The sequence below is a fragment of the Haliotis cracherodii genome, unplaced genomic scaffold (assembly GCF_022045235.1).
Source record: "Haliotis cracherodii isolate W230 unplaced genomic scaffold, xgHalCrac1.p SCAF_10, whole genome shotgun sequence".
Classification (NCBI taxonomy): Eukaryota; Metazoa; Mollusca; class Gastropoda; order Lepetellida; family Haliotidae; genus Haliotis; species Haliotis cracherodii.
This window is the reverse complement of record NW_027266265.1, coordinates 16,195,442-16,222,849: the sequence shown is the minus strand read 5'-3', so window position 1 is coordinate 16,222,849 and position 27,408 is coordinate 16,195,442. Positions and strand designations below refer to the sequence as shown.

The following is a 27,408-nucleotide window of genomic DNA, read 5'->3' as shown; positions in this document are numbered from 1 at the left end:
AGTGTATTATATCTCCATCCTATAGCTTCATTTTGAATCTGACTCGATTGACACAACACAAGAAATAGACGTCCAATCAAGTTACTCTATTCTTTTATGATTGAATCAAGCAGCAATTTTGCAAGTTCTAAAGTGCACCTGGGAATGTCTTGTAGCATAAGGATTCCCTGGCCAGTCTTAATACTCAAGAAATCATCTTTCCATTAAATCTGACTCAACCTGTCTCCATGCTCATCTTTAGTTCAGAAGTGTTTTGATTGGTTGTTCCTTTCAAGCTCATGAGGAAGAGAAATTATGAGCTAATATGATGATAATGCAGATGAGATGGTGATGTCACTTCCAGAAGCAAGCTTTTGTGGTGAATGGGTCCCGCGTAATATAACGGAGATAGAATGCAGATACAAATCACTGGATAATTGAGGATGGTTAATCACAGTTTTTGATCACAGATATTAGAGATCATGGTTCCAGATGTTCAGCCTCCATGCATGGTGCTAGTGCTAGTCTCAACAGCATCTAGGAGTAGATAGTTATAACCTCGCTGCCACTTCCATGGACCATCAACACTCGATCCAGTCCTTCAGTCAGTGCCTCCAGGAAAGACATATCTCAGTTTGGTTAAGGATTTATTGCCCATGGAAGGAGTTCTATTTGTCTGTGGTGTGTTGAAATTGCCATAAAAAATCAACTTTAGATATGATAAAGACATGCAAACATGCTATCAATGGTTGTTGTTTTTTAAAAATGTTATTTATCATATTTACAAAGTTTAGCTGTAAGCATAATTTTTAAAAACTTTGATGTTATTATTAGGCTATTACTAGCTGAGTTTACAAGTCAGGGCGGTGGGGTAGCCTAAAGGCTACAACATTCGCATATCATGCAGCAGGCGCAGGTTTGATTCCCCACATTGGTACAATGTGTGAAGCCCATTTCTGGTGTTCCCCACTGTGATATTGCTGGAATATTGCTAAAGCTCACTCACTCTCTACCCCTTCAAGCAAGAGAGACAATAATCATATTCATTATGTTGTAAATGGATACAGTGTGACTGCCTCGTCTCTGATGTCGGAGGTGAAGGAAGGTTGAGGATGACAAGTTGTGCATCTTTGGATTTATCCTTGATATGCTGGTTGAGACTCACAGCTGTGTGCATCCTCTTGACATTGCTGGAATCCCTGAAACAGCAATGTATGAATATTATGAGTGAGTGAGGTTTAATGGCACTTGGAACAGAATTTCAGTTATATCACAGAAGTGTGGATATATGTTGTTGATCTAAATAAATAAGTTGATCACACACTCATCTCAAACTTATTTACACATCTTATGACTACATATGACTAGATGCTACTCAAAAGATCTGGTTCTGTTAACTGTTCCAGATCATGTAGTAATAAGTTCATTTTAAAAGCATCTGTAAATATACATGAACATATATACTGTGTGTAGATGCCACCATCTCAAGTGCTGTCAAGAATAGCTGTTCTTTTGCAGTGGAGTGATTGATATAAACAACTTAGCTGGAGACTGATTGTCTATTAGATGGCCTATCCTTATATATTCAAACTGTCGGTCCTTAACATTAGCCAAAACAAAAACTAGACCTTGGCAACAGAAATTTTGAACTATGTCTACAACAATTACATCTACTAATATTATACCCCATTTGTTACACAGTGTTTTCCAAATAACACTAAAGAATTTCAAAAAAAATTCAATTCACTTTTTATTCTTATTTGTATTTTTGCACAATTGCACACAATGATATAGTCCTAATACTAAACTGACTAATACAAACCTGACTATAACTAAAGCTGTCAAATATTAACCTAAAGTTTGAATATATAAGGATAGGCCATCTAATAGACGACCAGTCTCTAGCTAAGTTGTTTAAGGATTGAAGTTGTATTTGTTGAAATACAAGTTGCAACCAGTAAAGTTAATGTTGGAATTTTCAAAGAAATTCAGACCCGGCTCATGCTGAAAATGGATAAATGTTAACGTTCTGTGAACTTTTGGTGTGTGTTTGAGTCATACTACGGCGGCTGATGACATGGATTACCGCTGGACGCGGCGTGGTTGGATTTACTGGGGCACGATAATGTGGCCCTCGGTGATTTCATTTAGTAGGTCGAGCATTCTCTGTTATAGCTTTGAATGGACGCTTGATATCGGTGACCCGACACACACATGATCTGTATGACTTCAAAGCCTGCATCATTCATAGCCTATATCGATGTCGCCTTCAGTTTTCCCTAATTATTTTAATGTTATTTTTAGACATTGAGGAATTCCCCTAAAGTAGTTCTGTATGTCTCTGCGCGAATGACAACATAATCACGGGACATACTGACATTCATCGGGAAATGAATGACAGTCAGCTTGGTAGTGTTCATCTAGGCGAGTTCACCCGCTACTGTCAATATAATACAAATGAAACGTTAGTCCGTCTAAAATACGACAAGTTGCCTGCTCAATTCTAAAACAAACATTACAATAGGCCGTTAAATACATCACCACTTGCCTTCGAATCAGAATGTATTGTGACAAGAGGGCTGTCAAAAACACCTCTCGTATGGTCTTTTCCATGTGTTTTTTGATTTTCAACCAGTTTCATATCCACGAAGCAAAGAGCGTTCTATGTTTTCATAAACGCAAACACACACAAATATTCGAAGTTCATATTCACAGTTCTCCAGAACATGAGTAATTTTGCACAAGTGTAACTATACATACGTGTGAATGAGTGAATTTACTGTGTGTACAAGAAAATCACCTAAAGTGTGTAAATAAGGTATGTAAATAGTGTAAGGCACACACATTCATCAGTCCGTTGATGACTTTCAAACATGAAAAGGTTGTTTTCCAATCAAAGTCAAATGAGAAGAGAGTTATCTTACAGAAATCTTTGCATGAAGCAACTTGTTAGACTTAATCTGTACACAAAATTGTTAATCCTTTTAATCCAGAGAAAACACTGTCCACCCTGCGCTCGATGTCAATAGAAGTTGGTAACGCTGTGTACTGGACAGCATTAACAGAAGTGTTGACAATTTTTTTGGTGTTGGCAAATCAACAAATATATGAATAAGATCATCCCCAGACATTGGCATAAACGTTTACATGACAACATATACACACAGTGCAAACTTGCACTTTTGTAAATTTATATTAGGACCTGCTCCAGACATGTTGCAAATTTGCTCCTGGTGTAATTATACACAAATTATACCCACGAGTAAACGCATTCACATGAATATATGTATATTTACACATGTATGTAAATATACACACATATGTATCAAGGTGCATGTGAAGGGGGATCATTAGAAATGGTGACAGAATTATGACATGGTCTCTACATACGGTGTGGCATCGTCATCTGTCTCAACATCATGGGTGTTTCTGGTTTCACTGCTGCCAGTGAAGGTGTAGTGAACCTTCTCTTCCGGCTCCACAGACAGGGTGTTGCAAGACTCCACACTGAACTGGACCTGTTGGGTCGGCAGCTTGATGCTACTTTTCCGATGAATCCTGTCCATGATGGACTGAGCCTCCTGCACACTCTAAAATAACACTCCTGCGTCTCAAACTGGAACAACTTAACTATGGACTACTGAGTAAAACAAAAACAGGAAGTCATCTACACCAATGTCATATCAGTATTTCTATAGTCACAAAAGAACCTCAGTGGAATTGACTCCAAGTTGTTGAAAGAATTCATTGATTGTCATTTATTCAAACTGTGAAAACAAGAAAGAAGTGAGCAAAGCTCACATACCCCCGTTATCACATACCCCCGTAGATCACCATGAACACCTTTGAATAAAAATTTGATTGAGGAGTTATATAAGAAGAATTATCAAAAGGACCAAAAATTGTTGATATAAAAACACATAAAAAATGGAACAATATCATATAAGAAAATCAATAAATTAATAATTTCCATATAGCCTTAACAGATATGGTAAAGAATTCATAAATTCAAACTATCACAAAGCACTGATACTTATGATTATCTACATGTGTGGAAACAATTTTTGAAAATATATTAGCTATACAAAACCAGTCATCAAAATTTCTAAATTCCATGTTTCCATGAAAACATCAAAAGAGAAAACTTTCAGAATCTTATAAAAGATAAAAAACAATCATAGCGGTTAATGTAGCAAGTTTGCTGAAGCTAGGATACATAATATTGTAAACATGGATCGTACAAACCCAAAATTAATGTTTCACCATGATTCCATGGAAACGGCAAAAATAAAAAAAATCAGAATCTTCAAACTAGCAAAAGGCACAAGTACTTATTGTGGTACATGTGTGTAGCAAGTTTGGTGAAGCTAGGGTGCATAGTTAAAAAGTTATAGGCTGTACAAAAGTTCGGACGGAAGGACGGACGAATGGAACACTATATACCCCCGATTTACTTCGTAAACGGGGGTACAATAACACTTGCCAGTTTGACTTTCAACACCATCACATTCAGAAACATTATAACACAATGACTAACAGCTTCTTCTCTTGTCTTGTCAATTCCAGTGGTCCAAAAAGTCTATACCCAGTAACTCATATTGTCCTATAATCCAAAAACACACTACATCTACAACCAGTGCATTGTGGGATTGAAAGATGAATCCACTGTCCAGCAAGATTTGACAAATCCTCTATCGGATGTCATGTCAGGTGAATTTTCTTATGAACATGGAGGCTTCCACATTCAAAGTATGATTGCACAAAACATTTGGAGAAGTATAACTGAATCCAAGAGAAAACCCACTCTTCCAACTTATTCACATGAAATACTGTAGTGTTCCTTGACTATGTTGATATCCCCCATCACAGATGACTTTGTACTGGTACATACATGTTTCTTGTTCAAGTTGATTTGCTGCAGTATCTTAGTCCTCTGTTCCATCTGTAGCGTCCTTTCATAGATGTAGGCAGAAATATCATTGTCATACTGTAACAGACCGATATACATAGGCATTCATTTCACAGAGGTAAAATCCATGCATTTTTCAAAATATATTCAAATATACTATATTGCATCAACAGATAATGCTATAAACCTCAAAAGTCTGTTCATGCAAAAGTTTAAAAAGCTGTATGTCATCTTTTATAATCTTTTATGATACTATTCGTTTGGTTTTCAAGAGTGCCTACTCATAATTCATCAGTTTACAAGGACTGGCAATGGATTTGAAGGCTTTTCAGGCACATTAAACAGCAAACTAAAACATTTTTGACATTGTGTACCATTTCCACAACTTGTACTTCTGCATTGATCCTCAAATGGTAGAGGTATTTCTTGAGATCCTCCTTCAGTTGGATACTGTTGTCCTCCAGCTCTGGACACAGCTAAGGAAACCACTGAGCATTCCACACACTTCTTGGGGATAAACATGAGAAACGTTTGTACTCTTACAATAAGGTACGTTTATGGTATATGAAATTAATATATGGCAAGTGATTTTAAAGATGCAATCCCAAATTCAGATATTTGTTTGTTCTATTATTTGTGTCAACCTAGATGATTGTGGACATAATTTCCGTTAATCTGAATTGTACCATTCCCACAGAAACCGTCAATATTATCAAATTTGAATTAACGAATCATGGGTACATAGTAATATCTATTCTTTACATAAATACATACAGATATTCCCAAAATAATCGTCAGGAAAGCAGGTTTTCAGGATTAATGGGTGCTTCACCGATACTACCCAGACACAAGATTTAATGGCCATATTGTAACCAGTAGAGGCACTTACTGATACATTTATATGTATTTGGAGTTCTGTTCCAGATATGAATATCACTGCCAAATATTAAGAAAACATTATTTGAACTGAAATGGATAATTGCAAAAGCACCACTTGAGCACTTGCTTGAAACATATCCCAGGCCAAGTTATAAGGAGACAACAGGAATATTTTGAACATCAGGTCCTGAAACAATACTGGTGACAGGCAGATGCAATGATGTCCAAACATTTCCCTGCACAATGCACCATGTTGATCACAATTACTTAGCACAGAACTGTCTCAAAAGGATACGGGCAACTGTGAAGATCCTGATAGTACATTTGCTCCAAGTTCGATTTTGTTTCAGAAGAAAAGGTAGTAACATCAGCAGGCCACCATCATGTGGAGAAGGTTAAGGAAATGGTCTGTATGAAATTACTACATAGTCATCATCATTCTCTACAAATTCGAAGCTTATGCAACTCTTTTTTTTAACTTGCTTTACAGATTTATTAGTGTTTCAATTTCATGTTGTTTAACGCCGCACTCAGCAATATTCCAGCCATATGACGGCGGTCTGTAAATGATCGAGTCTGGACCAGACAATCCAGTGATTGACATCATGAACATCGATCCTTGGAATTGGGATATAATGACATGATTTTTTACAGGAAAATACATGTTGGTAGCTGTGAAAAAAGGAAAGCAATTCAGGTTGTTTTTTAGTTTTCTGCTCCACTACAAGATGGATGGTATACAAAAAACATGAATGGTTTAATGTGGGAAGAGGGCCTGCAACACAAATGTTAAATGCTTTAAGCAATGCAAACCTGATCAATCAAGCGGGAATACTATTGTGCATCTATCAGTTTCACGAACAATAACAAACTTTCTCCCATGTTTAATAATGTCAACTTCTGGGGTCCTGTTAGAAAATATTTTTTGGGTGCAATATGCTATCAGCTTATTGGTGGGTGAAAAAGAGAGCAAATTCTGGAAAAAATAAAATCCATTTTGACAAAATGTGGATGGTGGATCTATAGAGCAAGTAAAAAAGCTACATAATAAAACAATGGCAGTAAAATTACACCCAAAGAAATGTTCAAAAACCTTGTACATGTATATGGAAGCATCAGCATTTCAGATTATTTTTAACATTTTGTACCGAAACTTTGAGAATATACTTTAGCAAATTCAAATAATAGGTTATTGAATTTAGCGTATATGGTTTCTTGCTCTAAACTTTATTGACAAAATAATGATGATTTTCAGTCTTGAGTGATAGTGAACAAAGGGAATAACGAGCAACATCTGACAGATAGATGTGCTTAATTTAGAGGTGTCAGGTAAGGGTTATTCCTCTTTACTGACTTGCTATACACCTTGATTCTATACAGAGTGACATCACAAGGATATGTACAATCCACCATATGTCCAAAGTGCCTCGGAGTCTGTCAGAGTTGTCAGGGAAGTGGTCAATGCCTTTTAGCACCATCAGAGATAACTCGGATGCATTTATGTTCTTCAGGGTTTCTGGAACATGGGACATTCTTCAAAAGTTATTTTTCACAAAATTATTAACAATCAGCTATTTAGATGAAGGGAACAAATATACATTGAGCTTACCAATGCCTAGATTCAAGAAGGTGTACTTTAAATCTCATAAAAATACAGATCTTTTAACCTTATTTGATTTCAGTCTCCAGCAAGGTCTGACAAACCCTCCACAGGAGGTCATGTTAAGTGAATTTTCTTATCAGCATGGAGGCTTCTAAATTCTTAGTATATGTTTGAGCAAGCAGAGCATTCAGAGTAGCATTAGAAATTGGCACTAGTCCTGCAGTCCTTGCCAAATTGCACAATAGTTAAGGACAAGTAGAAATTTGCCATTTTTATGGGTTTTGCTGCATGTTATCATTGCTAGGACTAGTGGCTTGACAAGTATATTGAGGCATGATGCCTGTTCTGATGATGTACTCTCATTCTTACACCTCAAGTTTGTCTACAAATCCAAAATCCAGAATATACCTTATTGACATCCTGATTTTTTCTGCAACATGTCAACATAATTGTCCACTCCCTATCTATATATAAAGCCCAGGTCACCATTCCAAGCATACAGAAAGATGATATTTTGAGTGATATTTGCTTTTTCACAGTTCAAACTCCAGACAATGTGACAGCTGTTGACAACAGGCTGTACTGACATCCATACTCACACGACCAAACATCACTTAAAGTAATGTCAAAGCACATTAATAACACTATACCAGATATAATCAGCAACATGTTAAATACTCCTTTGTTTCTGTGTATAGTATATAAGAAGTTTAACTTTTAAGTATAATGGCAGTGCATAGCATTGTTGCTAATGGAAGAAAACCCAACAGGGTTCCAGATCATTTTTTGAGCCAGTGAGTACCTTACCCACAGGTTCTCATTCACATTGGGAAGTGATAGTTGTTTTGGGGTACAACCAATCTTACTAATAATTCCTCTTAAAATGCTCTTTCAATCTGGCAGATTTCATGCAATTGTGATGCCTTCATTTGATAAGTAAAGACAGATCTTTAAAAAAATACAGGTAAGCAGGTGTTGTAATACTTTGGGGTTTTATCACATTTTCCTGCGTGTTTGTACACAAGCAGCTTGAAGTGTTTTGGGTACTGGTATGTTATTATGTGTATTGTACGCAGCCACACAGCTTCTGATCCAGCAGTCACCTACAGCAGTCATCTACAGCATTAAAGGGGGAAGTGTCACCTACCCAGGAAGACTCTGTAGCCCTTCTCCCGTCTCTGCTCACTCCACTCATCTGGCCACGCCAGCATCACTGTGTTGTGACGCAGAACACCAAGACCTGCATTCTGGATTCTACAACATACAGACTTACCATTTCATAATTTATCACACTGACACATTCCACAAGAAGAAAGAAGTGAGCAAAGCTCACATACCTCCGTTATCCCCGCTGGTCAACAACAAATAGTAAATAGTTTGTTAATTAATGAAATATTACATATTTCGTACTGATTTTAACTTGAATGTTTTAAAAACTAAGATTGAGTTCCAGTGACAATTGACACCCCCCACCTCCCAAATCTTCCATGTTACCAGTTTTCACTACGAGGAAGGTGATCACCATGAACACCTTTGAATAAAAATTTGATTGAGGAGTTATATACAAAGAATTATCAAAAGGACCAAAAAATGTTGATATAAAAGCACATAAAAAATGGAACAATATCATATAAGAAAATCTATAAATTAATAATTTCCATATAGCCGTAACAGATATGGTAAAGAATTCATAAATTCGAACTAACACAAAGCACAGATACTTATGATGATCTACATGTGTGGAAACAATTTTTGAAAATATATTAGCTTTACAAAACCAGTCATCAAAATTTCTAAATTCCATCATGTTTCCATGAAAACAGCAAAAGAGAAAACTTTCAGAATCTAATAAAAGATACAAAACAATCATAGTGGTTAATGTAGCAAGTTTGCTGAAGCTAGGATACATAATATTGTAAACATGGATCGTACAAAAGCTCTACCCAAAAATTATGTTTCACCATGGTTCTATGGAAATGGCAAAAATAAAAAAATTAAGAATCTTCAAACTAGCAAATGCACAAGTACTCATTGTGGTAAATGTGTGTAGCAAGTTTGGTGAAGCTAGGGTGCATGGTTAAAAAGATATAGGCCATACTAAACACCCACCCTAAAAGTTTAAGTTTCTAATGTTTCCATGGAAACGGCAAAAATGAAAAAGTTCAGAATCTTCAAACTAGCAAAAGGCACAAGTACTCATTGTGGTAAATGTGTGTAGCAAGTTTGGTGAAGCTAGGGTGCATGGTTAAAAAGTTATGGGCCGTACAAAAGCTTGGACGAACAGAACACTATATACCCCCGATTTACTTCGTAAACGGGGGTATAATAACGTGAATGTATTGTTTATAAGTATTAATTCTTGTAAAATCATTCATGTTTGGTTGATAGAGCACAAAGTCTTATCCTTCTACGGCCTATCATGAAATATTCACTCAGATACTTATATTGTTTCATTATGGCCTTTTGTAATCTATTGTTGCAAGAATTCAAGGTGAGTTATGCAGCTTTATAGATCTCTTTGTTATCTATCACATTTTTGGCTTGCACGTTTTAGCAGGACTCTCATACTTTCTAACACTGCAGAAGTGAGGATCACTTACACATGGCAGATGCCCTCTTCTAATGAGTGGGACATGACTACATCGGAGAAGCCTCGGATCTTGCTCTTCTCAATCCAGTCATCCAGGGTCTGAAAGTCATACAGCATCAAACATGAATACAAGTACATTACTTAAATGTAATGATCAGTGATCATGTTAGGTAAGATAAACCAAAATATGACACTAAGTTATTTGTATACATTTGCCTACCTTCCTTGCAGTTTTGATATCATCCACGTGTTCAGCATATTCTCCTTCAAGGACGCTGTTTACCATTGTTAGGCCTTTTCCTGAAAACATTGTTCTTGTGTAATGAATTGATCTTTTGCTTGTCATTTAACGTGGCATTCAGGTATGTGACAACAGCCAGTAAATAGTCAAGTCTGTTCCAGACAATCCAGTGACTGATGTCATGAGCAACTATCCATGCCATTGGGGTATGATGACACGCTATCAACCATGTCAAACGGTGAAGATCCAGGGTAGAATATGTCTTCAACAACCCATGCTTGCCATAATAGGTGACTATGCCTGTCGTAAGAGGCAACTAACGAGATCAGGTGGTAAGGCTCGCTGACTTGGTTGATGCATGTCATCGTATCCCAATTGCGTGGATCGATCCTCATTATGTCAATTATGTCATCCTAGAAAGTTCTAGTTTTAATATTGTGAATAAACAGTAAATAGATGTTTCAACTGGCCAATAGCTTCATGTAAAGTGAATTTTAGATCTTAATCCCACATGTGCGGATTGAATATAGTGATAACTTATTCTTGTAAGAGAAACATTTTGATAAAAGTATGAGTAATTATCACCTACCAAAAACATACCAAATACCAATAATTTTGTTCTTTCAGGTAAAACATACCTGCTTTCAGCTGACATGCAAATGTCATTAGCTTTGGAGATTTAGGTGTGAAATCTTCATCTAGCTTGACAAGGAGCAGAAGTTGTGGTCTGCAATGTCAACAGGAGGACCAAGTCATCAGTATCCCAGGCCAATGGTAAATACTTGTCATGAATACATCAACTAGTTACATTGATTGCATAACTACCCCCATTTTAAGTTTAAGTCAAAGTTGCTCCCATGGAAGCCCGAACTTAAAAAAATATATCAAGTTTGACTCCAGAAACAACATCTCACATGGATGGTTGAACAGACAGATGGACAGTGTCCATAATACCTACAGCAAATATACATTGCGGGGGATAACAATGTTCTGAATTGTCATCTTGTTATCTCTAATCAAGGCATCTTGACATCGCTTGCCATCCTGCTCAGATTTGAGCTTGAACATATTATGAACTATTACTTATGTTATTAACTATGCGTCCTTTGCTGCAGATAGGTAGTGCTGGTTTGGCAAATAATATAAACATCTTTACCACTGTATTTATTGTAAATTGACTTGCATTCAAATATTTGAACTCACAGCATCAATAATTATGACAGTGATAATACAGTTTACTAACAAGAAACACTTTATACAATGACATCTGCAAAATTCATCATATCATAAACACATCAGCAAATTTTTTAACACAGAAAAGTCTCAAAACAAAATAAATGAAAGTACTGAAATGCGAACAATACACTCAATTGAAGAAGTAGTATGTTTTGCACAGTTTTTTTTATCGAATAGTGAACTCAATTTGTGACCTGAAAGGCCCTTGTCATATTTCCGTTGTTGAAAGAAAGAGGGATATATTTCCTATAATCTATAATCCTATGATCCCACTCATACCAAAGAAGTACAAACCGTCATTTCTTAATTGCGGATAGGAGAATATCTAAGGGTTAAAAAGGTTTGCTTTGCAGAGAACGTGTGCAGCCAACCATCACTGTGAACGGAGGCTTGCGAATGGGATGGGCGGGCTTGTTTTGGGATCAAGTGTGTAGTCTTGGAGGAAATTACCTCCAACATGACCATATATAGAGCCTCTATATCCACCGTGATACTGCTGGAATATTGCTAAAAGCGGCGTAAAACCATACTCATTCACTCTATATTCACCTCCGCCTTTGAAATTGACAGGACAAATGTGCAAATACACCTTATTTACGTGCCGCTTTCGAAGTTTTGAATACAATATTTGCATTACCAATGGAACAATCTATCCAATTCTGCATACTTGTATAAACCCACGTAACTTGCACTTTAAGACTGTCTGTACAAACTTACCGCCAGTTTTTGGTGTGACTGGAAGATCCTTTCATCCTGTAGAGGGCATGCTGGGCAGCAGACATAGCCAAGCCTCTCATACCATCTCCCCACTCCTTCTCAGCACTGTACAACACAACACAGAATTACGATCAAGTCTCAAAATTTACTCTCTAAATTTAAGATTTTATTTGTTTGGTTACCGGTGTACCTTCACCTCCACAGAAGAACAGCAGAAAATACAAATGGACAACTGCATTTTAGGATGAAAACACTCAACTTGAAATGAGAAACTGCAAGATTGCTGATGTAGTGTAAAGCAATACTGTTACTCACCATTGTACTAAAGGATAACATTTCCCCCACCCCTCAAAAACTAAAAAGGTGGGTGTTTTACAGGGATAGAAATTAACACTCACCCATGGGTGCGAGGCTAGTAGGAAGTACCTAATGCTAATAAAGTTAAAATTCTACTGCCCCTGGCCTGTGAGCTTTAGTATCTATCGTCCTCCCAATTCCCAATGTCAAATCGCTGTGATAGACATTTGGCACAACATTTCCAGTCTTTCTTGTAATAAATAATTGAGCAATTTCCGATTTCTCTCAATCTATATATTCTGACTAATTCTTAATATTTTTATGTATTTATGGTACAGTATTCATTGAAACTTTGAATGTTTTCTTATTTTATAAAGACAAGGTGGTAACTTTTTGCAGAGCTAGCAGAAACAAAAATGCCACTAGCCCAATGGAAATATGGAAATATGCATAAAGCCAAAACAAATTTAGTTTAAAGTGTTTTCCCTCTTGCCTACAGTTATCATGGGAATAGACATACATTTGGTCATAGTGAGTCTTAAATGATGAGATAAGCATAAAGTATAGTATTTAAACTCCTTGTGAAGTAGATAAGCTAATTTAACAAAATAAAAGCAGTAAAAACAGTACCAACCCTTTGTATTCCACATATTTGTAGACAGCACATGCCAGCACCATGGCAATGAGAGCATAGTACCAGCTGGATATGAACATGAGACAGAGGCAGAGAGCAAGCCCCATGAGGGACAGACTCCAGTGGTAGCACCAGAACCGAGGGCGCCAGTGAGGGAGACGAAGTAATGTCTGAAGAGCACATGCCAAGTTGATAAAGCCATAGCACATCAGGAAGAACATGGTTACAATGGGAGCAACATAGTCCAGTTTGGCAATAAGAATTCCCATTTCCGCTATGAAAGTGGAGAGAATAAGTCCCCGGATTGGTTCACCACCTTTGGTTGTATGGCTGAAGAAATGCAGGAATGGTATGACATTGTCCTTGGCTATAGCCTGCAACAGTCGCGGAGCACCTGGAAATAAGTAATCATAATAATTGTTACACAAGAGTCATCAGGAGATGACATTTCCGCCATTCTGGTGCACTTTGGAAATGGAGTTTGGTTACTTATATCCCACTTTGTGTTCACTGCCATTGGGTAGTTTCTGTTCAGCAAACAAAAGAATAATGCTGTTCAGCACTTTTCAATATCCTAAATCATCAAAAGGCACCAGTTCACCCTTGACTGATATGAATAGCAAGTTTCATCTAGTGTAAACGTTTTTTTGAGTTCTTCTCCAGAAACGAGCACAACCCTTGTTTTCAGATTTAGTCCAACTTGTCGTCATGAAAACAAAAAAAACTGTTGAGGAGTTCTGCTCCGGAAATTGAAAATTGATTGAGAACATGCTGATTGCTGATCGTTTTGAAAAGTGGAGGGATGAAATTGATCTTACAAACACCTCTTAGTCATAGACAAGCATGTAAACTTTCATTCATGTTACTTAAGTAGTTTCCAAGAAAACTTGTTGCCATGCCATTTCACACAGTATACACTACATTGAAAAGCATGGAGCAATGGCCTTAAATCAGTGAGTACATCTGATAATTTATGATCCATCTGCTGATTGAAATGATTGTATGAACAGGGCCCTGTTCCACAAAGTGGTTGTAGCGCTGAGACGATTGTAACTCCCATACTATAACACAGACTTACGACCGTCATAGTAAGTACTATGATCACTTTTTCAGTGTTAGAAACAAACAGTCTTAGTCCACTAGTCCTTTTAATGATAACATGTAGCAAAACCCTCAAAAAGGGCAAATTTCTACTTGTCCTTATGATACCTTAACTTTTGGGCAGTTTCTCAGGACTACAGTGTCAAATTCTAACACTGTTTGTGGAAAGGGGCTCAGTCCTGTACCTACCTGTCAGTGCTTGTAGGCCTGCTCCTACTGTAGACTGGAAAGAGCCAATGATGATCACCCACCTTGTGGGCCAAGCTAACTGTGCTATCACCAGATCTCCATTTATACTCTCACCAAACCTGCAATACACACAGTCATGGTAATTCAAAACCTGTGGGGACTCTGGTTTATGATTCGTGTCCAGCAACCTATGCTTCTCATATGGGGGAACCTACTGGATGAAGTGGTCAGGATCGGTGTCTTGGTTGAAAGCATGCCAACCTATCCTAAGTGTGTAGGAATTGTTGCTCACCATATCAATCACTGTTTTGTCTGGTCGAGATTCGATTATCTACAGGCAACCATCATTTAGCTGGAGTATACTATGGCACTAAACAACAAACAAACAAACCAAGACATGAAACAGTCATTACACTTATCTTTTCTCAGTTTTAATTATTGGTATTTCGAGTACCAGTGTAGGCATCATGTCAGGTCCTTTAGCACACACATGAATATATTTATGGATGTTCATCTCATTTCATCAGATTTACTATTATGAAACTGGAAACGTGTTTCGACTCAAACATGTATCATGAACTTATTATGACTTGACCAAATCAGGTTACAGCTGACCTCAGCAATAGCTATATACATGTAAATTTATCTATAATACCAAATTTGTCTAATGCTGTTGTACAACTTAGTCTCATGCCTCTAGCTGCCCTCATTACAAGTCTGTTTGTTTGTTGTTTTGTGCCATACTCAGCAATAGTCCAGCTATATGATGGCGGTCCGTACATAATCGAGTCTGGACCAGACAATCCAGTAAATCACGTCATGTGCATCAATCTATGCAATTTGGATATGATGACATGCATCAACCAAGTCAGCGAGCCTGACCACCCAATCCTGTTAGTCGCCTCATACGACAAGCATTGTCGCCTATTACAGCAAGTATTGGTTGCTGAAGTCAATAGTTTGCTATTCTACCCCAGATCTTCACAGGTCACATAATAAGTCACAAGTAAGTACAGGGGGCTGACTAATTACTTTGAGTGCCATATATATATGTCAAGTACTCCTGAATACATCAGAATCAAAATATTTATGTCCATCCACTCATTGCATCAGATTTGCTATCATGAAATATCTAGCTAACATGCGTTTTTCTCGATGTTGTGGTCAGTCAATTTTTCATGTCAAACTTTCTTAATGTTTTTGCGACATCCTTTTTCCAACATTTGTCACCACATATAGTGGGGATTCCTATAATGTTCTGCGGTGGGCCTTCATTTCAGACACAGACTGCTGTGTGAAACCCTAGGATTGAATCCTCACTGTCTGGTTCATCAACTAAAAGAATAATGTGGCAGTAACTGCTGTCCTGTGTTATGAGATGAAATTTGTCAAATCAACCACTTCAGTGACTTCTCATAAAAAGGCTCAAAAGCATGTCAATCAATAAAGCATAACAATCTGATAAACCTACAAATACAAAAAGAAACTGCCTACAAATCTTTAAACTCTTTTAATTCAACAGGTTATTTAAAGATGCAAGAAAAACTACTTACTTGTCCCTTAGCAATGGTCCTTCTATACAGGCAGCAAAGAACAACACTGATGACAGATCTGATAGATGTTAAGAATGATCACAAGAATCTCCTCTTTCCTGTATTATGTGTAATTGATAGAAGTAAATAGCTAATGTTTAGAACATCAAAACATCAATGTATTTTGTCAAAAAGTACATTAACAGTGGCACATGCTGCTCTTACAAAAAATAACCAAACATAAAATATATCTGAAATATAAATCTGCAACTTCAGTCATTGCACAAATCAAATTTTGAGACAGTCATAACCACCTGAGCCAAACACCTGAACTGGTCCTTCTACATCTTTTTGAGACAATTTTACTCCTTACGTAAGGACTGTCATAAACAAAGCTTATTAGACCATGCAAAATGTTACAAGACTCAGGCTTCAGACAAGGGGCTAAAGTCATAGCCTATGTAAACATGCTATGCATTATGGTTTATCTTCAAAGTCAGCTACTCACCCAAATCATTGATTTTATATTTACCTGGAATGCGGGAAAAAGCCCCAAACACATTAAATTGCTGCTTGAATACAGATTGGCATGGTGACACTAGTATATTATTATCTATGACGATGTGCTTCTAGGTTGCAGAAAGGATACAAATCAGTGAAGTGGATCCAACTGCCCATAGTGTTCCCTTTGGTATAGATTTCTGGGGATCTGCTAGGTCACCAGAATAGCTGGCACCTTGTTCAAAACCTGAAACATTCCACTACAGATTACACCTATTTATTCCCAAAAAAGTAATTGTACTTTCTTGATTATAGCAAATACAGGCCTGTTGTCAACCAATTTAGTTTCTTTCTGGCTACAAAGTATTACTGTACACCATGAACATATTTGTAGTAATGGCTCTTTTTTTTCCAAATTACTTAGTTAATAGGTATATTCACCCAAACCATACGGTTAGTCACCAAACCCCTCCCCACCCCCTTCCACCTCTCAAAACACAAAGAGAAATTACAAGAACTAAAAGAACTTTATTTGTAAATATTTGACACTTTTTTTTTCAAAACTGAAAACTGCTAAAAATAATAAACAGGAAGACAAGAGACAGTTCTATAAGTTTCCTTTCATTCATCATTTGTGATTTGTAAACAAAGCTGTGAAAGATGCCAAATTAATCAAACTGAAAAAAAATCCAATCATGTTACAAATGAAAGTCGCAGTTGAGACCTTTCAATTTAGATTATGCACATTGGAATTACAGAGAAATGAAACATTCATTAACTGTAACATGTTTCAGGGCTTCTTCTAGCCCCTTCATCATCCACGAAGTAGCAGTGAAACATCTTCAAAATCAATAAAAATGTTTTTCTCCAAAATTCTTCATCTCTTCATGTTTTTCCAACTTTTAATTGGCGATTGTTGACTTGACAGGAATAACAAATTACATCTGATGTCAGTTTGTCAGTTTTCTACTATTGAGTGCCTGGAATAGGGAGTGAGTTTGGTTTAATGCAGCATTGAACAGTAATTCAGTTGCAGGTCTAGACATGGACCACTGTGGTGAAACCCAGAGGTATGGTGCTGACAAACCTAAACACATGGAAGTATTGGAAGTTGACCTATTTGGTAATAACATACATTTACAACAATACTTGTGTGGATTTCAGGTTAGAATTATTCCCTAGCAACCGATGCTGGTCGTAAGAGGTGATTTGATATATCATGTGATCAGGCAAAGTGACTTGATTGATGGAGAGGCAATGTAACCCAACGGCATCAAGCATTGCTCATAAAATCAATGACAGGATTGTCTGGTCCAGACATGATTATTTACATATTGCTGAGAGCAGAGTCAAACAACACACTCAGGGCTAGGGTGGGACTGAAAGGACTACCTGGACATGTGGTTAGTCACATGATATATTGTTTCATGACAATACCAATATAACTCCATTGTTACACAACAAGTTGGTATACGTGTATCTAAATAGTTTTGACAGGGCTCCGGTAAAAAGGACATTTTGTACACAACCCTTGAGAACTACAGCAGTAACCCACGTAGTGTAAGGTAATAGTGGGTGGGATACCTGGGCAGTAAATTTGGACTCGTCTCAGCCCTAACACAGGCACACACAGACACACACATATTGTACACTATCTACCTGTAATAGAAGGGAAGTATATAGCCAACAGGATCATGAAGGAGGTTGCTATATCAGTGGTGATATCCCCTCTCTTCTTGTCTGCTACAGTAGTGGAGTCTGGGTGGACGCCTGCCTCAGTGTAATGGGAATACAGGTTGTCTGAAATCAACAAGGCACTGAGTGACCCGGGTGCCGTTGTACAAAACAACCTTTGCGTTACACCTGTCGTAATTCTATGTTAAGGTATAGGAGTTACGATCACCTTGTACAAAGATAACTTTGTACAACGGCACCCTGAAATGCTAATACTATCTATACATTCTATTTCGAGAATTAAAATTATGATAATGTTTTAGTGCTTTAAGCATTCACTATTAAATCTAGCCAAATATAAATAGTTGCTTCCGCTCGTTAGATATGTTTTGAAACAACTCGTAAGATAAATGGTATCTGACAGACACTCGTGTAGTAATCTCTATTTCTTACATAATTATTTGTTATTTTGGTAATATTAGGTTTGGTAAGGGTGATCAGGCTTCATTAACATTACAAGAAAGAATACAATAAATTACATAAAGGCTCAAACTCCAATGACAATTATTTCTTCAACACATTTGTCATTAAATTTCTTTTGGAAATCCATAATATTACACTTCCGAAGAAATGATTTGCATATAACAACTAATTACAATACCCATGAAAACTCCACTAGTAATGCCTGGAATTCCTGGCACCACCTTTGCATCATTGTTGAGGAAGTAAGGATCACATGAGGTGTAGGAGCTGTTTACGTCTGTACAGAACATGTTGAATAGTGGTCCTGTTTCATTCTTGATGCACATCATGGTGCCATTCATAACCACTTTACTGTAGGGCAGGACATGGTCTCCCAGCATACACACACTGAAGTAAACACAGGTGATGTCAGAAATACCAGCAGAATTCAGTGGTAGAAGCTAACATTTTTAGTTCTTATAATGATAACATAGCAAAACCCTTAAAATGGCAAATTTCTACTTGTCCTTATAATACCTTAACTATAGGGCAGTTTGGCAAGGACTACAGAACTAGTGCCAATTTCTAACTCTGGAGTCATAACTCCCTAATAGGCAATATAACAACCACATGCAGTAAATGACTTAATCCACTAGTCTGAAGCATAAGTCTAGTAACATTCTGTTTGATCTAGCTAATAATACTTCATTTTATGATGCTTAGTGGCATGTTTGGGCTAGTTGACAAGACAGGGTACAGACTGCTTATCTGATGACACTTGGGGATTTGGATAAGTGGCTGACAGCATGAGCAACTATCCATGCTGTCAGAGAATGACACACAACGAGCTCAGCCAAGCATAGTAACTAGCTGATCCCTAATTGAATTTCTATTATGATAAGCATGGGATACTGAGGGTGTTCTGCCCAAACTTGACATGAGGGCATACACACAACATAATATGGGTATTTAGAAATATTACAAACTTGCAATAAAAATGTTTAAAAATTGGTTGCAGTAGTAATATATATACTTGGTATTACCTTGACTTACAAAAATGGGGGTCCAGTGGACCCCCAATAAGTTATTTTAAGGGTCCTTGCAGGCAATAAGAGGGTCCTGTAAAGTATTGAAATGGCGTAGTGTACTGTATGTTTTGATAATTTCTTTCGAGCCTGGAATGAATCAGTGATCATGCTTGATGGATGAAATGGCTTACACCCATAACTGCTCTCTTCAAAGAATATTATAGTCCACCCCTTGGAATGCTTTATATCCTCTTTTATTGGCATCCAAACTCAACATATGTAACTTCAGTAGTTTCTGAGAAAACTTGTCCCTAATGCAGACACTGTGTCTTAAATAACATGGATCAAGGGCCGTAACTGTGTGCAAAAAAATAATTTATGACACCAAGTTTTGACAAGTATCTCTTCAATAAGAATGCAAACTTTCATTCATGTAACTTCAGGTGTTTCTGAGAAAATATGTCCCAACTCATTTGAGAATGTGTCAAATAACATTGGAGTGTAAAATTTAATTTCTCCAAATGATATAGTTTTCTGAAAAGTGTCGTTTCTATATCCCTAGCTCTGTGGCGGGGAAAATAAGCTGAAATGATTGTTTCTCTGGCAATGACTTTTGAAACATTTGTGTTGGCTTCATGGAAGCATATTTTCTAATTAGTATTGTGATTCTTGTAGAAGTTTATCAAATAAAATCATGCAGGAATGTTTTATACTGATCTGGATCAACTGAGAACCATGGAAGTATCTTTATAGCCAAAGATTCAGACATACCTGACACTGTTATCGGAGTTTGATACAAAGATCCCAATGTATATGCAGATAACTGACACAATGACGAAGGCGAGAGTCAGTGAAGACACTTTGGTGACAAACCTCACTCCAACCAACACCACAAGGGCAACAAGCAGCAGCAGAATTGTTCCATACACCCGGAAGTTATTGTACATATCCGCTTCACTCTCCACTGTAAAAATGGCAATCTCTGGGGCCAAATACGTCTGAAAAACAACAACATTTATATGTCATAAACTCTTTCATAAATTCTTTTTACATACAGATAGGCCTACCGTATTTGACGTAATAAGCGCCCAGGGCGCTCTCAAAATAAGAAATAGGGGGCTCTTATTAGACTATTACTTTGGTGGAAAAAACAGAGTTGAAAGATAAATTTAACTGTTTATATACGACAGATACATTTTTCCAGAATATAATACAATGTGTGAAGCCCATTTCTGGTGTCCCCCGCCTGATATTGCTGGAATATTGCTAAAAGTGGCGTAAAACCATACTCACTCCAGAATATAAATGCCCATAATTAAGGGTGCATACAACACACGAGTGCGTATTATACACGAATAAATAAGTCTTGTGTACCTTGATAAATCGGAAGGGGGGCTAATTGGGATTGTTCACTAGCCAAGATATTAGCAAATATCACCGTGGGCGCTTACTAGAGCGGGGCGCTTATTACGTCGAATACGGTAATTTGAAACCTTTCTGAAGGTGAGTGAGTGAATATAGCTTTATGACACATTTTAGCAATATTCAAGCAATTTGGCAGGGAATACCAGAAATGGACTTCAAACATTATACCCATTGTGGCGAGTCAAACCCAGTCCTTTTGACATGACAAGCAAACACTTTGACCACTAGGCTACCCCTAAAGAGTCATGATTTGTAATTCACATTGACAATTCAGACATGAGAGCTTTTTACCAACAGTTAACTGTCTGAAACCAAAGGGGCTGCTACTAAATGGCAGCCAAAATAAATTTATCTTATATTGGTTGTCAGTGGCAACTTAATGGATAAATGTGGTCAGACTCGGTGAATTGGTTGATAGCTTGTCATTGTACCCTGATGGATCGCTTCTGATATCAATCACTGGATTTACTGGTTCGGACTTGATTATTTACAGGCCATCATCCTTATAGTTGGAATATTGATGAGCATACCACTAAGCAACAAATAAACATTGTACCATGATACAAAAATCATGACCCTTCTTCATAACTCCAAAATATTATGGTCTCAGAATCTACAGTAGTGGTAAATCCCCTTCTACAAGCATCTTCTACAAGTCTAGTTCAAGTCTACTGTTGCCTCCTGATGTGAAGCAGCTGTTATGATTTCTGCCTTGACATTTCTTGTGTAACAAAATCACGACTTTACCGGTGTGATATCTCCTACACCACTGAGTTGCCTCCTTACCACAACCACCACTGCTCATCTGGCAGGTGTTGGGGTAACACTCAGGTACAGAGGAACAATATGGCTGGATCTTGGTACAATACTATCATTCATTATAAAATTAGATGTTATCATCTGATGTACCTCATCATGCTGATTTGAGCTTATGAAAAACAATCTTTTTTTTGCACCAGACAGCAAATTTAGGCAATTGATAACAAAATATTAATAAATCATAATCATACACAGAGTTCATAGGATACAGAAAGGGGTGCACACATTATCCTAGTCACAAAGTGATGAAAAATACATGAATGGTTGTCATGTTAGGTGCTTGATAAAAAAAGGTGTGGGGTGGGGCCCTCTGGGGGTGCACTGCTTCTAGATCTTCCAATTTCCAATTTAAAGGTCTTAGGAATTTTAAGGATAGGCTTCTCACAATCTTTAGGGGCTCCCGCATAACAAGCCAACGATTTAACCCCTGCATCCCACTTGTCAAGTCATAGCATATCAGAACTTGTTAGCTTGATGCCATTTTCATGTATACTGGGATGAGACAAAAGTCACACCTGACTCAAACTGATGTGCTGTAATTAGGAATGAAAATAACCACACATTACATCATTCACAACATGTGTAAAGAATACAAAGCTGCATGGCAAATTTAAAATTTTGAGGTAGGAAACAAAATCTGGAGGCAACAATAGGGACCGAACTTCAGCCAAATTAAACACAATCACACTTCAATATACAGTGGAATGGTTGGGTTGGGGATCAGTGATTGGTGATTTGATATTGTTTTTCTCTTTTATTGATTTTAAAAAGAAGTACCTGTGACATAAAATGTGCTTCCGCCCAGGGTAGCAGAAAGCACATGACATATAGCACAACTTATCAGTACATCTTAGTTTTTTTTACAGAAAATAACAATCTTCTCACTCACACATTCACTCTAGTAATACAAACAAACTGCATATATCAAGTATGCATAAACTATTAAATCTAATATATCATATTGCAGTGTAGGAAAGTACAGGGCCTCAAACATTAAAGTCTTCAGTACAAAACTAAAATTAAATTGAAAGTTGCTCCTCATTTTCGAAGAGTTGATGATACAGCATCCAAGCACCATAGAATTTCTGTTGATTACCGGTCTTGATCAATGAAGGCAATATCTTTTTCAATGTTGTATTGTGAAAAAGCTTCCTTTTTTTATAAAAAGGAAGCTTTTCCACAATACAACATTGAAAAAAATATTTTGAAAATACATGAAAATAAGGTTTTGTATTTTGGAATTTGCATCTATAAATACAGAATTTTGCAATTAGTCAAAGTAAATCAAACACTTTATCTGTTTTTATGTTCTCTTTAACTCCAAAAAGTATCAATTCTGCACAAAATGTCATATTATAAACATGACAGCACTGGTCTATCCACTCTGACACTTCATCCCAAAATCGTTTCATCACATCACATTCACAAAACAAGTGTGTAACTGTTTCCTTTTCATTCTGACACAATGAGCACAAATCATTCTGAGTATATACAGAAAAGTATTAGTGGTGAGAATTCTTTGGGTAATTTTGTATTGAAACCATCGCAGTTTCCTGTGTTGTACTGAATATTTTATGATTTGATATTGTTTGGTGCTGCATGGTGTTGTATGGTGTGGTGTTGGTCGACGGTGTTTTGGGCTTTATCTTATTGAGTGTAAAGGTTTATTCTTCCAACATAGAAAATATTCCTGTCTGACACAGCACCAGACGAATAAATAGCAACAGACCTATTCTCTTATTACTGTTAGTTCAACAGACCTCTTCTTTTATCTGTGATAACAGACGAGCAGAGATAATTCTAAATATTAAACACTGATTAAGGTACAAATCCACAACAAATTCAAATTGTGCCAAGTCCCTATGCCTATGGTTTATCCTAAAACACAACAAAACGTTCAACTGACCAGGAGAATCTCTATGGATCCAATGAAGTACATGGCTACAGAGACCGACAGACCCAGATAGAAGAGTATTCCCACTGCTCCACCAAACTCGGGTCCCAGGGAGCGGGATATCATGAAGTAGGACCCTCCACCCGTCACTACTCCATTGGTGGCTATGGCACTCATGGAAAACGATGTCAGCAAGCTCTGCAACACAAATACAAGAAAAATAGTCTTGTGTAAGTTTTCTGCTTATCCATAAATGTTCCAAAACATCAGTGTCTATAGTCTCTGTACAGAAAAGCATCACTTCAATTTGTCCTAAAACCATATTGTACCAGGGTTAGATTTAACAATAAATTTGTCTGCAGCCAGCAGGGTCTTGCTCCTTTCAAAAGTTATTGGTCCTTCTCCCTAAAATTCACTGGCCCAAAACAAAATGTTGGGAGGCTGCGACTGAGTTACCCAGGGGGTTCCAGAAATCTTAGAACTCCTCATCCCTAAAACATCTTTTCCTGTACTCTGAGATTAAACTTGCCTCAATTTGTGGTGATTTATGAGCAATTAAAGATGTCAGACATTATACAATAGCCGCCAGAAGTGGTATTCTACTGAGATGATCTTTGAGCTTACCATAACCCCCTCCCCCATACACAATTCATGACCAGTGTCCAATCTAAAAAACTAGTTGCTTAAGTCACAGACAGCAAAAAGACTCCTTCTGGAACATTTCAGCTAATACCCACTCCTTTAAAATATGCACATGAAGGAAATGATACGTAATTGGCTGAGTAATGTCCTAAAACATTAGAGTCAAAACTCTCTGTAGCAGATCTGAAACAGACTTTTTCCCTCTGATCATTGTGACAGGCAGTTAATAATTCTTTGTTTAACCTTTGTATCGACAGTTAATATTAACGGTAGCAAATCTTAAGTCATATACTTTTTTTTCGTTCATTAGGTAATTGGTACGTCTTGTGAATACTACCTTTGATTTAGATTTGTCAGTTTAGGACCATGCCATCGATCATAGTATCAAATTTTACTATAATCTGCACAATGTTTTTCCAGTGTTTGAAATTAAGCATGAACGTCAAGGGGGCCTTGTCATAACCCAAATATTGAAATGAAGGTTGAATGATTAAGGGGTCCCTTCATTCAAATAGTATAGGAGCAAACCTCAAAGACCCTGGGACTGCCCTTAACTTCAAACACAGGTAGCAATAAACAACATTCTACATACTCAAGTAGTGAGTAATCTGTGCTAAATTCAGTTCCGTTACAGATGTTCCATGAGGAACCAACCCTTCATAATTTCCTGGCAATAACATATTTCTCACCACTGAAGAGCATATGAAGACAATGCTGAATGCCTCGAGAGCCCCAGCTGTGCCTACTATCCATGATAACCTCACAAAGTAGATCACACCAAAGATGTTCTGTATGCAGGGCAGGTAAACTCCAAGAATAGTGCCAAGGTTGGCTTTCTGGAAACAATAGAAAAGCTCAGAACAGATGTTGACTGATACCATGATAAATGTCAATCTATTTTAAATTTTATGTTTGCTGTGTAACGAATCTACTTGTGTGCAGAATATGAATGAGCCTATTGCATCATAGTGTAGCAAAATGATATGGCATAGTTGTATGCACATGTCATGAATATAGGCATAAGACTACAACTGTTGGTCAACTGAATTTTGGCATATTTGCAAAAATATACATAAATCTTTATTATTTCCTGGTACAGAGTTAAGCAAGCAAAGGTCTCTTTATCATAAGATCCAAGCCTAGATGTCAGGTTTGTACATAATATGTTTTATACTTATAGACAATAAAAAGAACACGGTAAAACAATGTAATATACACATTAAAACTTTTTATTATCCTCCACAAACACTAGTTATTTGTTCTTGATGGTAATAGAACAAAATTAAACACTAGTTGAGTAGCTGTCTATTTAATTGAGGTAAAACTGAATACTTGAAACCTCTTGTCATAGGCTGCTACAAAAGCATGGTCATGTCAAACTTAATCATTGTGATCACTGCACACACCTGTACAAATGCTTTGTTAAATGACTTATGAAATACAACATTAACACATCAATTGTACACAATACAAAAAGTCTTAGTTTTCAAAGACATACTGGCCTTTGTTTTTTTGGATCCAATTTCTTCATCTGGTACAGGTGCTATACCAGCCTTATAGTGAGTTATGCCACTCAAGAGATGAGACAAGCGTCCTTTTTTCTTGAAGTTCTCCTAAGATAGATGAATTAGAAAAATGTTAAAATCAGTCGCCGATGAATAATGATACACTTTGGACCACAGGCTGTTAAATATTACTAGTTAATAACTAGATCCTAATTACTACATCTGAATTCTTATAAAACCTGTACCAAAAATTCATGATGTAAATCAAGCAAAAATTGAACATGTACACTGACAAATATAATCAGAGGCTAATTTATTTGGAAAAACTAACATAACCCTTTATTACATTAAATAGTGAATTCATCGACATCAATACTGACCTCATATAAGGCCATCTGACCAGGTTCCCCATTCTCCTGTACAGCATTCTCTGGTGTCTTATTAGTTCCATCTGAAGCTATAGATTCAGGGTCATATCAAAGATAATCTCTTACTTATCGGTTTATATGTGGAAAGATTGTTCAGCTATTCTGCAAAAACAATCATGTTAATATGAGCTAATATGATTCAATGTAACTGCCTCATTTGGAAGTGACTGGGTTTTTCGAGTTCTTGTCTGAACAATTCAAACAGGCAAACAAAAATAAGAAAAGTTCACTTGTTCAGGTGTTCTAGGAGAAACCTATTGGCATAACGATTGGAGAGGGTGCTCAAATCTCGTCTGCCAAAACAGGATAAATGTAGGGCATATAGGATTATTCTTCCTCGGAAAATTCTAGGCTACTTCTCAGCAAATATTTTTCTTTCTCACACGTAAGAAAGCAGCCACAACATGACAACAAAATGTCTAGTATTCTATTAAAACACCCTGGAAAAGAACCATGCATTCATAGAACATCCTGGCTAAGTTGTGCACAATCATACAGCAATTCTGAATAGAGCGTTGAATTCTACAGGGTATATCCTATTAGCCTAGCCAGTAGGCCTATTTAGAAGTTACACACGCACATATTCCGCTTGTCAATCTGATTATCATATATCAGGTGATGGTCAGCTATTAACACTATCATCCTACCTGCATTGACGCACGAATCCACATCATCCAAGCGAATTTCGATAGTGTCTATATCGGTGGGTTTTGGCCTGTTATCTTTGGCAGCGTCCTCATTTGTTACACCACTATATGACTTTGTAACTTTGAATCGCGTTCCTGACATAACTTCTTGTTTGATCAGAACAGAAATTGTATCAATAAAACTTCTGGTAACCGTGTATATGTCCACGCTTCAAACGATACCCGTCACATACAGTATTTGTTAATCTATCGCTCCCGAACATTGCAGAACCACCGAACACAACAGGAAGGATGAAGGACCAATATAGGCCTAATCACGTCTGCTTCTGCTTTGCGTTTCGATGTCTTGCACAGGAAAGTGTTTACATATGTTGAGTCAGTGGAACACTAAACCTGATACGTTTGAATTTGAAATGAAATGTATAATTGCACCAAGTTCTAAGTCCAAATAATTAATATATTACAATATCAAAGAA

General features: G+C 37.0%; 1 protein-coding gene across 1 annotated transcript; it reads right to left on the bottom strand.

The window, feature by feature from the left end:
* Window positions 1-236: 236 nt before the first annotated feature.
* LOC139454117 (solute carrier family 12 member 4-like) lies at window positions 237-27,074 on the bottom strand. The gene is made up of 24 exons (XM_071235638.1): window positions 26,933-27,074; window positions 26,238-26,314; window positions 25,855-25,965; window positions 25,042-25,188; window positions 23,723-23,908; window positions 20,344-20,570; window positions 18,744-18,952; window positions 18,068-18,208; window positions 16,557-16,655; window positions 15,929-15,986; window positions 14,376-14,494; window positions 13,086-13,479; window positions 12,155-12,259; window positions 10,840-10,928; window positions 10,181-10,260; window positions 9,971-10,059; window positions 8,518-8,624; window positions 7,167-7,283; window positions 6,063-6,152; window positions 5,263-5,354; window positions 4,871-4,966; window positions 3,370-3,569; window positions 1,045-1,178; window positions 237-608 (listed from the first exon to the last, which is right to left on the bottom strand). The coding sequence occupies exons 1-24, from the start codon at window positions 27,072-27,074 to the stop codon at window positions 517-519; spliced, it is 3,201 nt and encodes a 1,066-aa protein (XP_071091739.1). The 3' UTR covers window positions 237-516.
* Window positions 27,075-27,408: the final 334 nt, after the last annotated feature.